We start from the raw sequence: 14,018 nt of genomic DNA on the forward strand, positions 1-14,018 counted from the left end.
ACGCTAATATATTCACAATGCTTCTTCCAGCACTAAATATTCCCAGATGGTCAGTCCATATGAGCTTCACATATCTTCCAACATTTCTTACAATACATACACCTCCCCCACTATACATACATAATGCTGCCATGATTTATCACGCGACCCATAAGCAAGCTATCCCGACAAAAGCTAACTGCTAATATCTATCTAGGCTCGAAGAAAACTCCCATCTACTCCAACCACCTGTCAATAACTACTGCGTCTACCACCCCTCAACACCAGCTACAGCCGGCTACACAGTGATGATAGTGGGCGGACCTAATGCCCGAACCGACTTCCACATCAACACAACCCCTGAGTTCTTCTACCAATATCAGGGATCAATGCTCCTCAAAACAGTCGACACCTCAACCACACCACCTAGTTTCCAAGACATCCCCATACACGAAGGCTCGATCTTCCTGCTGCCCGCCAACACCCCACACTGCCCCGTGCGCTTCAAGGACACTGTTGGTGTTGTGATGGAGCAACCGCGGGCCGAAGGTGCAGTTGATGCTATGAGATGGTATTGCAAGAGCTGCAAGGAGATCGTCTGGGAGAAGAAGTTCGTATGTGTTGACCTGGGGACACAGGTCAAGGCTGTGGTTGAGGAGTTTGCAGCAGACGAGGAAAAGCGCAAATGTAAAGCTTGTGGAGAGATTGCGGCATCGAAGTATCAGGATGGGGAAATTGCGCAGCCACCGACTCATCCTGAATAGTACACTGATCAGGCCCATTGGCGGGTGACGTTGGTGAAGCTGTAATATTTCTCAGTCATGAATGGCTACGAGTGACGAATTCAACATCATTTGATGTGACATGGATAGAAACAGAAATAGAAAAGAATGATATGTATAGGTCCTTCGACATATCAGCAACAAAAGTCGTGGTCATCCCGAGATACGGAACATGGAAAGCTGTTGTATACACCAACGAACGAAATCTTATTATGACCAAAGGTATGGTATTTGTTACAAGCACTGAGCCTCACCGTGCAAATCCTCTGCTTTCCTGAGAGGCACAAACCCACCCCCCTTCCCCCCAAGTCACCTCCCAGGAATCTCCAGCCTCCGAAAAACAAAAAATAAACAAAAACAAACACCAGTTATTAACCGGGGGTAACCCAACAAATCATGTACTTGAAAACACCCCATATATGCATGAAGCAGAGAGCTGCGATCTTGTGTGGTGTACCGAACCCATCCATATCCAGAACATTATTCATCAAACGGGCAGTCAATACTCTCATGGCCGTCTCGCTCACAGAGAGCACACCACTTAGACTCATCGATGACCCCCGATGATTTGCCGGCAATGGGAGCCGTGGATAAGCCGAGCCCGCCGATGCCCTTCAGTCCTTCCATGACCACATCCCGTCCTGTCTTTAGTGCGGGGGGAGTATCGGCATGGATGGACGACTCTTTGGACTGAAGAGTTTCTGTCTTCTCAACTGAGTGCTCATCGGCAAGTTCGTCGGCAGCATCATGTGTGAGATTCTTTTTTTCAGCAGTCTTCTGGCCAGAGCCGAACATGCTGGTGCAGTTCAGGATGTCGTGGCCGCCTGTTTCACAGATCTCGCACCACATGGTATCCTCGTCGGAAGAGCGTTCTGATTCATGCATGGTCTCCAGTCGCGATTGAGAAGAGCTGGAGATACCACGATGATGGCGGGGCTCCGAAGGAGCATCGTGCCAGTCAGTCGGGACCACTGTCCGGTCAGAGAGACGGTTGGGGTTATTGTTTGAGTGATTGGAGATATTGCCCGCAGAGTGCGATGGCTTATGTTGCTTTGGTGAAAGAGTGATAGTAGAGCTGCGGCGACGACCACTAGACTGTAGGTGCATTTCTTGAAGTTCACGCTCGAGCTCTTCGATCCGGTTATCTTTGCGGTTTGTAGTTTCTTCCACCTCTTGCAGTCGAATCTCCAGCTGAGTAACGTGCTCCGGATTATGGTCATAATCCGCCGAGCCATTCTGTCCCAAGCCTGCTACGCTGGGATTTCCACGGCTCAAAGAATGAATAATGGCCTTGAGTCCTCGAATCTCATCATCCTTCTGGTCCAATTCACTACTGTTTCGGGGTCCGTCTCCGGCGTGTGCATCTTTCAGCGCAGCGGCTGAGTGATCACGCTCTTTCTTCAACTCCAGCTTGGTTCGCTCGACTTCGCCGCGGAGAAACTCGACTTCGGCCCTAGCCTCGGCCTCTCCACGCCGGGCGTCCTCGAGGCCTTCCTCCAACTCCGAGACCAGCTCTTCCAACTGCTTCAGCTGCTGCGCAACAATCTCAACATCTTCGCCACGGTCCTGTAGTTCCTTGTTCTGCTGCATAAGCTCGTCGAGGCGCTGCTCGTAGACGCGTTCCGTTTCGGAGGCTGCAATCTCCAATGTGTCGAGGGTGCTTCTGAAGTCTGCACGATGAACGTCGAATTCGGCTGTTAATTGGACAATCCGCTCATTGCGTTCGCGTAGCTGTGTACGGACTGAATGACCATCCGGTCCCTCCAACTCCTCCAAGGTCTTCTGGAACTCACTCAAAGTTCCAGACTGCTCGTCGAGCTGCGTGTCTCGGTCCAGAAGTTGCTTCTCTAGACTCTTGATCTGATCTTTCAATTCTTGAGTCTCCGATGAGAGTGGTCGGCGGAAATCCGATGGCCGTCCATACGATGAAGCATCGTCATCCACACTAAGTCGCGACGAGGGTCTATCAGATAGCCGAGACGGCGCCTTGACGGGGCTCCGCATGGCGCTATTCAACCCACTGGTTCTCGATGCTGCTGATGGGGTACGCAAGCCGGCCAGGCTTAGTTTTGGAGGGGGCACGCGCGGGGATTCGGGTCGAGGGAGAGAGGGTCGTCGGACTCGAGGGCGAGGAGTAGTAAGAGCTGCACCGACAGATTTGCTGAAGTTGACTGGTCCCCCACGTGCAGGAGTGTTCGGTGTAGAGATATTTGAGGATCGCCTTGTGACGTATTTGCTGTTGTTCATGGGCACGAATATGCCAGCACCCGGGATCGAGGTTACAAAGTACTTCCGGCCATCGACATCGCCACTGTTTTTGCCTCTTTGCGCATGCTCGGAGCTCAGTTCGACTCCTGCAAATCGTCCGGGCTTCCCCGCTACTGCTCCCAGGTATTTGACGGTCCCATGCATGCCACCGGGGACATTCACCTTGTCACCAACACGTACATCATCGTGCGCCATTGGGAAGGATATGGGGGTGGATATGAATAGGATACAAAGGTGGGATGCGGCTTTTAAATAAGAGGACCGGGCGAATATCAAGAGCCCCTGGAAGGGTCAAAGTCAAGGGTTGTAGAGGGAGCGTCAGGAGAATGCAAGGATATTAAGTTGACGGCCCAACTTCCACCATGGCGTTTGGGAAGAAAAAGGCAGAGAAACAAAGGAAAAAGACAGACCCAACCAGTATTCAGCTTAACCAGTTAGAATATGAGGGAAAAAAGAGAGTGATCGAGAAAATCCGCGATATAACAACAAGAGAAAGGGGGGACAACAAATAAAAGGACTCCACTCCACGTAATGCCAACCATTGACACTTCCAACTTCCACCATCTCCTCTTTGCATAGTTATACAATCCTTACTTCTCTGCATCTCCCAAGACACACATCTATCTACTGCGACGATCTTGTCCATTCTGTCTGAGTCCCTGCGCATCTACCACCTACCGTGTGCCGCACGCCACTGGACCCCAAATACCGACACCCGCTACGTACCATCGCACTCTACAACTATGGCGCAATACTTCTTCGACCTCCTGTACAACTTCACGGATTGCATGTGTTGTTTCCCTAGCTCCCCACAGCTAAAGATCAACAATCGGAATTTCAAGCTCCTACGTTTGTTGGGCGAGGTATGGATACCCGATAACGATAACTGCAAGCTGGTCTGAACTGACAACGCAATAGGGCGGATTTTCCTATGTCTACCTAGTCCAAGATAAAACAAGTTCCGAGTTATTCGCGCTGAAGAAGATCCGTTGTCCATTTGGTCAAGAATCCGTATCGCAAGCCCTGAAAGAAGTCGAAGCCTACAACCTCTTCAACTCCCAATCCAACATCATCCACTCAATCGACCACTGCGTGTCCACAGAATCCGGCTCAAAATTCAGATCCGACGGCGGAGATCCAGGCTCGAAGACTGTCTATATCCTACTCCCATACTACCAGCGCGGTAATCTCCAGGATGCCATCAATGCCAATCTGGTCAACCATACCAAGTTCCCCGAGAAGCGGCTGATGGTCCTGATACTCGGTGTTGCTGACGCACTCCGTGCGATGCATCAGTACCGGATTAAGAGCGGGGCGACATCTACACGAAAGGCGAAGGGAGTTCGGGGAGAAGGAGAGGAGGCTGACGATGAACGGACCATGCAGATGAAACCCAAACGAAAGGCTAGCCATCACATGACTGGGAATGAAGAGGATGAGGAGAATGAACCCCTCATGGATGACGAGGTCACCCGGAGTCAGGAAGGTGTCGAAGATGGGGACCTGCGCCCCTATGCGCACCGAGATGTGAAGCCTGGTGAGTTAACATTCCTGTAGGTGCAGAAATTCTATTCAACTTGACGAGCTAACTGTCGGTACAGGAAATATTATGATCGATGACAATGGCCAATCACCCATCCTGATGGATCTGGGCTCTTTAGCACCCAGCCCGATTGCCATTACGTCGCGCTCCCTCGCCTTGGCGGTGCAGGATACCGCAGCAGAACATAGCACGATGCCATACCGCGCACCAGAGCTCTTCGATGTCAAGACAGGGTCGATCATTGATACCAAGGTTGATATCTGGTCGTTAGGCTGCACACTGTACGCCTGTCTCGTGGGCAAGAGTCCCTTCGAGGCACGCAGTGAAGAGACTGGTGGTAGTTTGAGCATGTGCGTTCTTGGTGGTGATTGGCGATTCCCTGATGAGAAGTCTGGTGCTTCTAAGGGTAAAACTAAGTCTGGCGAAAGTGAGGATGCATCCAAAAACGATGTCCCTGCGATCAGCGCACCAGTCAAGGATATTGTTCGCAGGTGTCTCACTGTTGAACCCGCGGAACGCCCGGACATTGATGAGCTTATTGAGCTTATGAAGGGTGTTATTGACCAGATGCCTGATGATGATGCGGCGGGTCCATCTCACTGATCTTACACATTTCCTATTTCGTCTTCGTTCTTAACCTTTGACCGGCAGGCTCCATATGCGTGCGATCTCTTTAGCTGTACTATAAATGTGCATTTGATTTTCTTACCAGGGCTGATTAATGTCTACTTTTTGCTCTTCGGAGTTATCCAGCGTGTTTATTATAAGTTGCAAACCATAATTCCATTCGATATTTATCACTCTAGTATTACTCGCTCTAGTCGCTGCTCTCCATGTATTGCCGAACATACACTCCGAGATGGCTTCATAATGACGAAATGCCGAGATTGTCCACGACTCTAATCAAGCAGACCTCTCTCAACCCAACCAACCCAAACCAAACAGACAGAATCTAGCAATGAGTACCTTTAATGGTGAGACACAGGGGACAGATGTGACGAAGGCGTTCCCAGACCGGGTGAAGGGAAAAACATGTACCACCATAACCCCAACAGACCAGGTATATAAACTAACACCCGCCACGACAGTCCTAATATGCGGTCTTAAACGAGGCGACCTAGCCGCAACAACGGCAGACGCCCTCGCTCACGGCGGCGCAGGAACCATAATATATACAGGCCGCTCACAGTCCGAACTACAGCCAGTAGTTGACCACATCAATCGGAAATACAAAATGGTCAAAATGATCTTTGTGACGGCCGACGTTGGCAGCCTGGCTTCGGTCCGTGAGGCAGCGAATAATATCAGGAAGCTGGGCATGACCATTGATGGCTTCGTTGGGTTTCCCGAGGTCATGGCTGTACCGTGGACGCTCACGGAGGACGGACTCGAGTCTCATTTCCAGAGGAATTACCTATGTTATTTCCTGACGCTAAATCTGCTGTGTGATGTTATGGGGCTTGGGTCGAGGGTTGTTCTGGTTACGTCTAGTCTGCGGAACGAGGCACCTGCACCTTCGTGGGATGATTTGGAATTTGAAGTGAGTTTGGTTTGGTCGATTTGGTTATACGCTGGTGGTAGATGCTGATTTGGATAGAATGGAGAAAATTACAACTGCCTCGACGGATACTCGAAGTCGATGCTCGCGATTATCTTGTTTATCAAGTCTCTTGCGAAGAAGTATAGTGATCGATCTATCGCTGCATTTTCTGCAAATCCAGGAAGTGAGTCAATTTGTGAGTGAGCTTTTCAGTATTTATTCTGATTCGATCCAGATACCAAAACCAACATCCAAACATACGTTGCAATGGAGGAGATCAAGTCCTGGCTGCAGCGGAAGAAAGAATGTATGTCCAGATAGCGAATAGCGGTGAAGATTCTTCGATCTAACAGTATTTCCTTTTTTCAGTGGGTGAAGATATACCGGTCCTTTTACAGCAAGCGCCGAAGTCTCTTGGTCAGGGTAGTGCAACAGTCTTGCGCGGATTACTCGATCCAGACCTTGAAGGTAAGATCATAAGATAACCATGTGATGAACAGATATTGATTTGTATATGGATGTACTGATTGTTGAATACGAGATATCAGACCAATCTGGAGCGTTTCTTGATCATTGCCAGACACCTAATTTACCGCATCTCGACTTTCCAGCGGGCGAAGAAAGTGCAGAGGCGCTATGGAGACGAAGCCAAGAATTGATTGAGTCGTTCATTTCCTGAAAGGGTAGAGGGCATTAGACCGTAAGAGGAAGAGAATCTATGGCGGCTATCGAAGGAGTTGGGGGGTTAAGCTGAGCAACATTTGAACTGCTCAATGAATGTTTCTGATAAGAATCGGACTAAACGCCAATGTTCTCCACATTTAATTGGAGTGATGATTGGTTGAAAGGTATAGGTCAAAGATCAAAGATTGCCTACTTTTGTAGGTATACATAGAAAAGTCGTCTACACAGTTTGTGCTTTTTTCCCCTTATGGCTATGAAGACGAGATGGAGAAGAAAAACATCTTTAAAAAAAAGATACCTGAGAAGAATATCTAAGAAGACCATCCAAAAAGCCTGCTAAAAAAGATATCACAAGGTATAAGCGACCATCCCTATAAAAAAAAAATAAGCCCTCGCCAAGACCGAGTTTTGCGGGGGAAATGATAGGAAGTTCATTTTTTTCATTTTTTCGGTCTATGATTTCCGTAGTATCTCAGTCTCTACAGAATATCTCCCGATCTGTTGATCTGCGGGGATTGATATATATGTAGAGATATACGGGTTCGGAGGAATTGTCTGCTCGGTTGTTTACTCGGTACTGAGGCGAACAAACGGGGTTTCCCATCAGTACTCTAAACGAAGGAACTGGGTACATGTTCTTGTTGGCTGGTTGGGGTTTGCTATTCTGGCAGCCCTTTGCTATGCAGTATGACGAGCGGCCGACTTACTTGCTGTCCATGTGTGGAATTTTGGTACGTCATCCCTTCGTTGGATATCACTTGAAAGTTATAGCTAAGGATAAACCCAGGCCATGACGATGTGGGCGGAAGAATTAGAACGCCCGCAATGAGAGACAAAGTATACTAACACCACTCAGACCATACGCAAGCACAACCTGTCAATGGCTTGCACGATGTATCCTATTAGGTTTCTTCACAGCGCCCGTAGAAGCGCCCCATCAAATCTCCGTCACGGGCGTGGTAAGTTGAAACTGCCTTAATAAAAGAATCCGTGCTCACAGAATATCAGTATTTCACCCACCAGCGAGGGAAATACATGGGCAATTACACATTATGTCTGGCAGGAAGCAATTACATCGCATCCGTCAACTGTGGCTTCATCGCCCAGTACCACAGCTGGCGGTGGGTGTTTTACTACCCTAGTATCTTCATCGGCTGTTCAATCTTCTTCCTCTTCTTTTTTTTTTTTTGCGAGGAAACCACCCATGTTCGATAGAGCATCAAGCCTAACAATTGTGCACGCACCCACTCGCCAAAACTCAGCTCGGAGGACGGCGAGAAGAAATCCGCGGTTGTTGGCACTGAAGCTGCTGAGACGGGTACAGTTTACACTAAGAAGACTTATATTCAAAAATTGGCGCTTTGGACTTCGAGAAAAGGTCTGAATACGATGTTCTGTTGCTATGGCTACTATGATGCTGGTCCGGATTAACATGTCATTTGCTATCTCAGAGGTTTTTCTCGAGTTCTAGAAGACAAAAGCTAACTTTATCTAGCGTCACGCCTTAGGTCAAAGACTTGGGGTACCAAAATTGCTTTATTTCTGCTGCCTTTGTCGGCATGGCATGCTCTTCGGTATTCTTCTTGATGATTAAAGTTGGAAAGACCTTCCGCGAACGATCTCACGAGAAGTACCCGTGGACTGGAAGCTGGCCCAAGAGAATTGGGAGAAGGGCATGGGAAACTAGATTAGACAGTTACATTCCACTTGCATAGTGATAAATGATTCAAGGCAAAAAATAATATCAAACCTAGATGCTAACCCATGCCCCGCCATCTATTCCATAGAAATCTGTTCCTCGGCAAGATGAATAGCCCCTTCGTCATCATAAACAATCTCTCTAACCTTGACTGACCTCAAATGACTAACTCCTTTGGAAAGCTCACAGTCATGATAAAACAAGTACCACTTCCCCTGGAATTCAACAATCGAATGATGCGTCGTCCACCCAAGCACAGGATTCAAAATGCGTCCGCGGTAAGTAAACGGACCCCAAGGTGATGCCCCCGTGGCATAAGCCAAGAAATGCGTATCACCAGTCGAGTAAGAGAAATAATACGTCCCCTGGTAGCGATGCACCCAAGCGGCCTCAAAGAACCTCCTCTCATGGTCATCCGCTAACAAAGGCTCTCCGGTCTCAGGAGCAAGAATAACAACCTCCTTAACCGACGATGCAAGCTCCAGCATATTATCCTTCAACAACGCAACACGCGGACAAAGCGCCCTAACACCCTCTCCAGTTGGCTCCTGGGGACCAGACATACTTTCATCGAAAACAAGTCTCTTCTTCCGTCCATCAACACCACTTTCATCCCCATCAACCCATTCCGCATCTGCACCTCCAGCATCCTTCTTCCCCTCAACCCAACACTGCAACTGTCCACCCCAAATCCCGCCAACATAGAGATACGCCTCACCGCCAGCTTCCTCATCAACGAAGACAGCAGGATCAATGCTGTAGGAGCCCTGGATATAATTATCCTGCGGGACGAAGGGACCTTCCGGGGAGGACGAGATAGCCACGCCGATGCGGAAAATGCCTTTTTGATCGCGGGCTGGGAAGAAGAGGTAGAATTTATTATTTTTTGTCGCAGCATCTGGTGCCCAGAGTTGCTTTGAGACCCAGGGAATGTCTTTGTCGCGGAGGACGACGCCATGGTCGGTTGCAGGGCTGGTGATGCTGTCCATGGAGAGGACGTGGTAGTCGGCCATGTCGTATTGGTCGCCATTGTCGTTGAATTGGATTTCTGTTTCACGGTCGTGGCTGGGGTAGATGTAGAGTTTGTTGTTGAAGACGTGTGCAGAAGGGTCGGCTGTGTAGATGTGGGTGACGAGGGGTTTGGACATTTTGGTGGTTATTATATGGTGATGGTTATAGGGCTGTGGAGTGGATTAGATGGTAGATGTAAAGTGGGCATTGAAGGATATTAATATTCTATTCTTCACTATTCCACCATGCCAATATTAGACTATGACCCTGTATTATCTCCATAATATCCACATTATACCCCTCATTATCCCACTATTAGCCTATGTCTTCTCTCTATAAGTTCTTTAACCGACGGCTAAAACAAATGCGCATGCCACGGCGCAAAGTCCGTCTTGAGAGGGAAGATCAGCGGGGGATTATAGCCTAGATGCTTCACAGTGTACATGTTTTGTTTTATATCTTTAAAGGATAAAAAAAGAGAAGAAAAAAAATAAGGAAAAAAAAAGGAATCACTTCAAATTCCACCGATGCGACTCCTCAGTATATGCCCTCTGCAATGCCTGCTGCCACTCCATCTCCATCTGGCGTAATACCTCAGCTTCACTCTCACTCATCTCCTCATTCCCATGGTCATATTCTTGTTCTTGTTCAATATCCTCATCCATATCCATATCCACGTCCTCCTCCTCACACCCCCTAAGCCCAAAAAATCTCCCCATCCTTTTCACCCTTGTAGGTAGACCAATAGTCTCCTCTTCCTCCGTTCCAATCCATGGTTTAATATAAACAGGATAATTAAACGTAGCGGTAACAGGTGGGTAGACCTGATGGAAATTACGGGCGAGGTTATTGACCTGGTCCGAGGTCAGAAGGTTGTAGGCCAGCATATTTGGTGGGAAGTCCGGGTGGTGAAGGCCTGTTTCGCTATTGACGAGGGGCCATAGTTTAGCGGACAGGTGACGCAGGAGGGGCAAAAAATGGGGGTGGAAGTTTGGACTCTTGTGGAAGGGGATTTTGGGGTATTCGATTGGGAATGGGGAGTCGGTGAGGTCTATGCTTGAGGAGACGCTTAGGCATACGCTTGAAACGCTTGAGGAGATGCTCATTGGGGTTAGAGGGTCTGCTAGGGTTGTGGTTGATGTGGTGGAAATTGAGAGCGTTCGTTCGGAGAGCCAGCTGATGCTGTGGGGGGAGTTGGGGGTTGTGGGTTCATTTTCCATTTTGTTGGGAGCTGCGTAAATGAAGCTTGGAAGGGGAAGTTCAAATGAATCACAGAGTAAATTATACTCTAGTGGTGATACTTATATTGATATAAGGCTCAAGTGAATAACGCTTGAAAGGCTGAGTAGGGCACACTCTCTATGCAAAGGTATGCAATGCAATGTATGAACTAAAATGCAAATTGAGGAAGTTGAGGACACTTATATACACGAAATGTATGCGATTGTCGAAATCTTCAAAGAAACCGTCGACAATGAGATGAAACCTTCCGAAACAGCTTCTTCTTAATACTACAAAGACAGCGTTATGAGCTCGCCAATCAAGGCGGCTTTCATGCAGAACATCCTCCTTAGCCTTTGTTTCCAAGAAAAGAACAATAACCATGTTCATAAATATCCAGCATGGGTGTTTCATATTCAAGTTTAGCCCCCGCTCATTGGCCCAAACTGCCAAATCAAAGAGAACAACTGTTATCACAGCGACAAACTGCCCATTCCGCGTGATATATCGGGTTCCTCTGACACTGGCGGAAGGCCCACGTACTTGTTAATCCAGTTCAAAACGGTCCGGTGCCACAGGAGCGAGTTTTCAGGGTTTAGAACCCAATGATTCTCGTCAGGGAACGTCAGGAACGCACTATCAATCCCGCGCATTTGGAGCACATTAAACGCAGCCAGACCCTCAGCAATAGTCAGACGGTAGTCCAGTTCGTTGTGAATGATCAGATGAGGCGTGTTCCAGTGTTCCGTGAACCGAGACGGATCCCACTTCGCCCAGTTCTCAGGCACCTTCCAGATTGGCCCTTTCAGGTCGTGCAGAGGGAAGTATTGCTCTTCACTAGCCATTTGGGAGGTCATGCTAAACACTCCGTCGTGGGTTACCAACGCCTTGAACTTGCGCCCGAGCAGATTTCCCTGTATCCAGTTCATCATGTAGCCACCGTATGAGGCACCCAGTGCAACCGCGCGCGTGGTATCGACGTAATCTAGGTGCTGCTCGATATACTCGAATCCCCTGACCAGGTCCTCGTAGGGCCGACCGCCCCATTGTCCCTGAATTCCGTCGGTGAAGGGCTGACCGTAACCAGTACTACCTGTTGGGTTGGGGGTGATCACGACATAACCCTGTTCGGCGAAAACAGCGGGATTCCAGCGCGTGCTCCACTGATCGTTCCACGCACCCTGGGGTCCACCGTGGATTAAATACGCAAGCGGGTATTTACTCCCGGGTTTGAAGTCGGATGGCTTCACCACCCACGCGTGGACCGGGTGGTCTTCGGCTCCCTTAAACCAGATCTCATCAACCTGGGATGAGGACAAACCAAATGCACTGCCGCCCCGTCCGTTTGAGGATACCATTTGGACATCATCTGGGTTGGCTGGGTCGATGATAGTCCACAGGCTGTTATCAACCAGGTTGCTGCTAGACACGAGTAGCTTGGAGGATTTGACAGCTGCGGGAACGGCGTCATTCACGTATCCTGACCTGGTCAGTCTCTTTAGAGAATCGGGCTTGATCGTGTGCACATTTTCTAACAGCAGCTGGTAAAGAACTCCACGGCCAGCCTCCTCGACGTGAAGGAGCAGCGACTTGTCATCTTGAGCAAACGACACGACCGAGGGACTGAGATCCCAGAGTCCCTCACCATCATCCGACTGGAAAATTTCGATCATATCCCCATTCCACGGGTTTGGAACATACAGGATACGGTTTTTATCAGATTCGTAGCCATCCTCGCGCATCGCCAGAACGGCAATAGAGCTACCGTCTGAGCTCAGCACAGGAGACGACATCGCTCCCTGAAGACCGGCAACCTTGCAGATCTTCAATTCAGGCTCGCTCATGCTAGTCCACGAGAACATAGGAGCATAGTAACACGAGCATGAAGTATGAGTCGCAGGGTTTAGGTTAGGATCTTTCGCAATAAACACAATAGCTGACGGGCTAATATCAAAGTCGCCAGTACCACCAAAAGGTGGGATCGGTGACTCGACCCCCGCGAGTCCTGTGACCGCAATCAAGTTCGTGAGGCCCGATACGGAATACTTCCCAGCCTGTCTACGGGCCGGTGACAGAGGAGCCTGTTCCAGCAAGCCATAGAAGATCGCATTCTTCTGAGGTTCCACATACGAGTCCCAGTGTCTAACAAATAGAGACGTGTACAGTTTACCGGTTGTATATGGCTTTTTCGCATCGTGAGGATTGTACAGCGATCCGTCCGGATTGGCCTTGCCTGTCACGGCAAAGCCAACCTTTCCTGGCTCAATCAGGACCACCTTCAGATCCGATACGGGACCTGGGACAGTGCCTGCAGTGTATGTCTCATCAGCCTGGCGGGAATCGCCGACGATGAAGCTTGTGTTGCCGTTGCCCTTGTTCTTTAGCCAGACTAGTTTGTCGCTGTCGTCCACCCACTGTGGGTTACTGGCGCCAGGGTCGTTGGTGATAAGGGCAGATCGGCCAGAACTGATATCTATAACGCGGATTTCATTGGTTTTGGAATGGGACTCGAAGGAGTAGGATGTCTGCGTGTAGACTGCTAGGGTGCCGGCCGCATTAGGGATGGCTGAGGACCTCCTGGGTGCTCCGAGCAGAACCCTAGAGGGATCAATGTCAGTCTAGTGATCTTGAATATGCTCAAGAAAGATTGATCTCAGCTTGTCGAGTGTATCAACACTACTCACTCGGGAGTGAACTTCATGGTCCGAATGGCCATATCAGATCGTATGGAGATAAGATAGGAAGCTCGGGGTGCTCCCAGGGTTGAATGGAGCTTAAATGAAGATATCAACAGAGTCTGGGGATGAACAAAATATGTGCTAAACAAAATATGTAGACCGCGACTTAGAATGCTATTGAGATGATATTGAAAAAAGAAATAGGGTGAGAATAGGCAAGAGAGGAGTTGGAGAAGAGGAGGTTGAGCAACGTGATCATGCCGGGGGTTACCCTGATCGGGTCAAGCGGTAAGACTTGCTTGGGGGTATTCTTGCTACGTACGAGTACCGTACAAAGTACTACAAATAATACATATAAATTAATTGAACTTTCGGGTCAAGAGTTACTACACATATATATATACACATACTATAGCGAATCTCAGGATGTCCATTTCTAGCCCGATTGAGAAAAAGAAATGGAAAAAAGAATATATCGACAGCTGCATGATTCGAACATGCGCCCACGAATGGACTTGCTTTCATTCGAGGCAAGCGCGTTAACCACTCCGCCAAACTGTCTTTTGCATTATGTAATCTGTCTTTATAATCGACTCTAAAGAACTCAATAAAT

At 48.8% G+C, this 14,018-nt stretch overlaps 8 protein-coding genes across 8 annotated transcripts; 4 read left to right on the forward strand and 4 right to left on the reverse strand.

Moving 5' to 3' along the window:
* Positions 1–17: 17 nt before the first annotated feature.
* N7479_001087 (3-hydroxyanthranilate 3,4-dioxygenase) lies at positions 18–743 on the forward strand (the record flags this gene model as incomplete). The annotated part of the gene is made up of 2 exons (XM_057248784.1): positions 18–49; positions 197–743. 2 exons carry the CDS (start codon positions 18–20, stop codon positions 741–743), a joined length of 579 nt encoding a protein of 192 aa, XP_057113216.1.
* A 498-nt stretch (positions 744–1,241) lies between these two features.
* On the reverse strand, positions 1,242–3,224 carry N7479_001088 (CAP-Gly domain containing linker protein BIK1; the record flags this gene model as incomplete). Its single annotated transcript, XM_057248785.1, has 1 exon — positions 1,242–3,224. One exon carries the CDS (start codon positions 3,222–3,224, stop codon positions 1,242–1,244), a length of 1,983 nt encoding a protein of 660 aa, XP_057113217.1.
* Positions 3,225–3,772: 548 nt separating this feature from the next.
* Positions 3,773–5,175, forward strand: N7479_001089 (putative serine/threonine protein kinase ENV7; the record flags this gene model as incomplete). Its single annotated transcript, XM_057248786.1, has 3 exons — positions 3,773–3,892; positions 3,948–4,566; positions 4,631–5,175. 3 exons carry the CDS (start codon positions 3,773–3,775, stop codon positions 5,173–5,175), a joined length of 1,284 nt encoding a protein of 427 aa, XP_057113218.1.
* A 355-nt stretch (positions 5,176–5,530) lies between these two features.
* Positions 5,531–6,597, forward strand: N7479_001090 (putative oxidoreductase, short-chain dehydrogenase/reductase family; the record flags this gene model as incomplete). Its single annotated transcript, XM_057248787.1, has 4 exons — positions 5,531–6,112; positions 6,170–6,296; positions 6,348–6,419; positions 6,482–6,597. 4 exons carry the CDS (start codon positions 5,531–5,533, stop codon positions 6,595–6,597), a joined length of 897 nt encoding a protein of 298 aa, XP_057113219.1.
* A 1,251-nt stretch (positions 6,598–7,848) lies between these two features.
* On the forward strand, positions 7,849–8,227 carry N7479_001091 (putative MFS transporter; the record flags this gene model as incomplete). Its single annotated transcript, XM_057248788.1, has 2 exons — positions 7,849–7,917; positions 8,012–8,227. 2 exons carry the CDS (start codon positions 7,849–7,851, stop codon positions 8,225–8,227), a joined length of 285 nt encoding a protein of 94 aa, XP_057113220.1.
* A 345-nt stretch (positions 8,228–8,572) lies between these two features.
* N7479_001092 (glycoside hydrolase family 43 protein) lies at positions 8,573–9,643 on the reverse strand (the record flags this gene model as incomplete). Its single annotated transcript, XM_057248789.1, has 1 exon — positions 8,573–9,643. The coding sequence occupies one exon, from the start codon at positions 9,641–9,643 to the stop codon at positions 8,573–8,575; it is 1,071 nt and encodes a 356-aa protein (XP_057113221.1).
* A 372-nt stretch (positions 9,644–10,015) lies between these two features.
* Positions 10,016–10,726, reverse strand: N7479_001093 (uncharacterized protein; the record flags this gene model as incomplete). Its single annotated transcript, XM_057248790.1, has 1 exon — positions 10,016–10,726. The coding sequence occupies one exon, from the start codon at positions 10,724–10,726 to the stop codon at positions 10,016–10,018; it is 711 nt and encodes a 236-aa protein (XP_057113222.1).
* A 474-nt stretch (positions 10,727–11,200) lies between these two features.
* On the reverse strand, positions 11,201–13,443 carry N7479_001094 (oligopeptidase family protein; the record flags this gene model as incomplete). Its single annotated transcript, XM_057248791.1, has 2 exons — positions 11,201–13,325; positions 13,412–13,443. 2 exons carry the CDS (start codon positions 13,441–13,443, stop codon positions 11,201–11,203), a joined length of 2,157 nt encoding a protein of 718 aa, XP_057113223.1.
* Positions 13,444–14,018: the final 575 nt, after the last annotated feature.

Source organism: Penicillium vulpinum, assembly GCF_028829585.1.
Source record: "Penicillium vulpinum strain IBT 29486 chromosome Unknown utg000001l_segment0_segment0, whole genome shotgun sequence".
In the NCBI taxonomy this organism is placed as follows: Eukaryota; Fungi; Ascomycota; class Eurotiomycetes; order Eurotiales; family Aspergillaceae; genus Penicillium; species Penicillium vulpinum.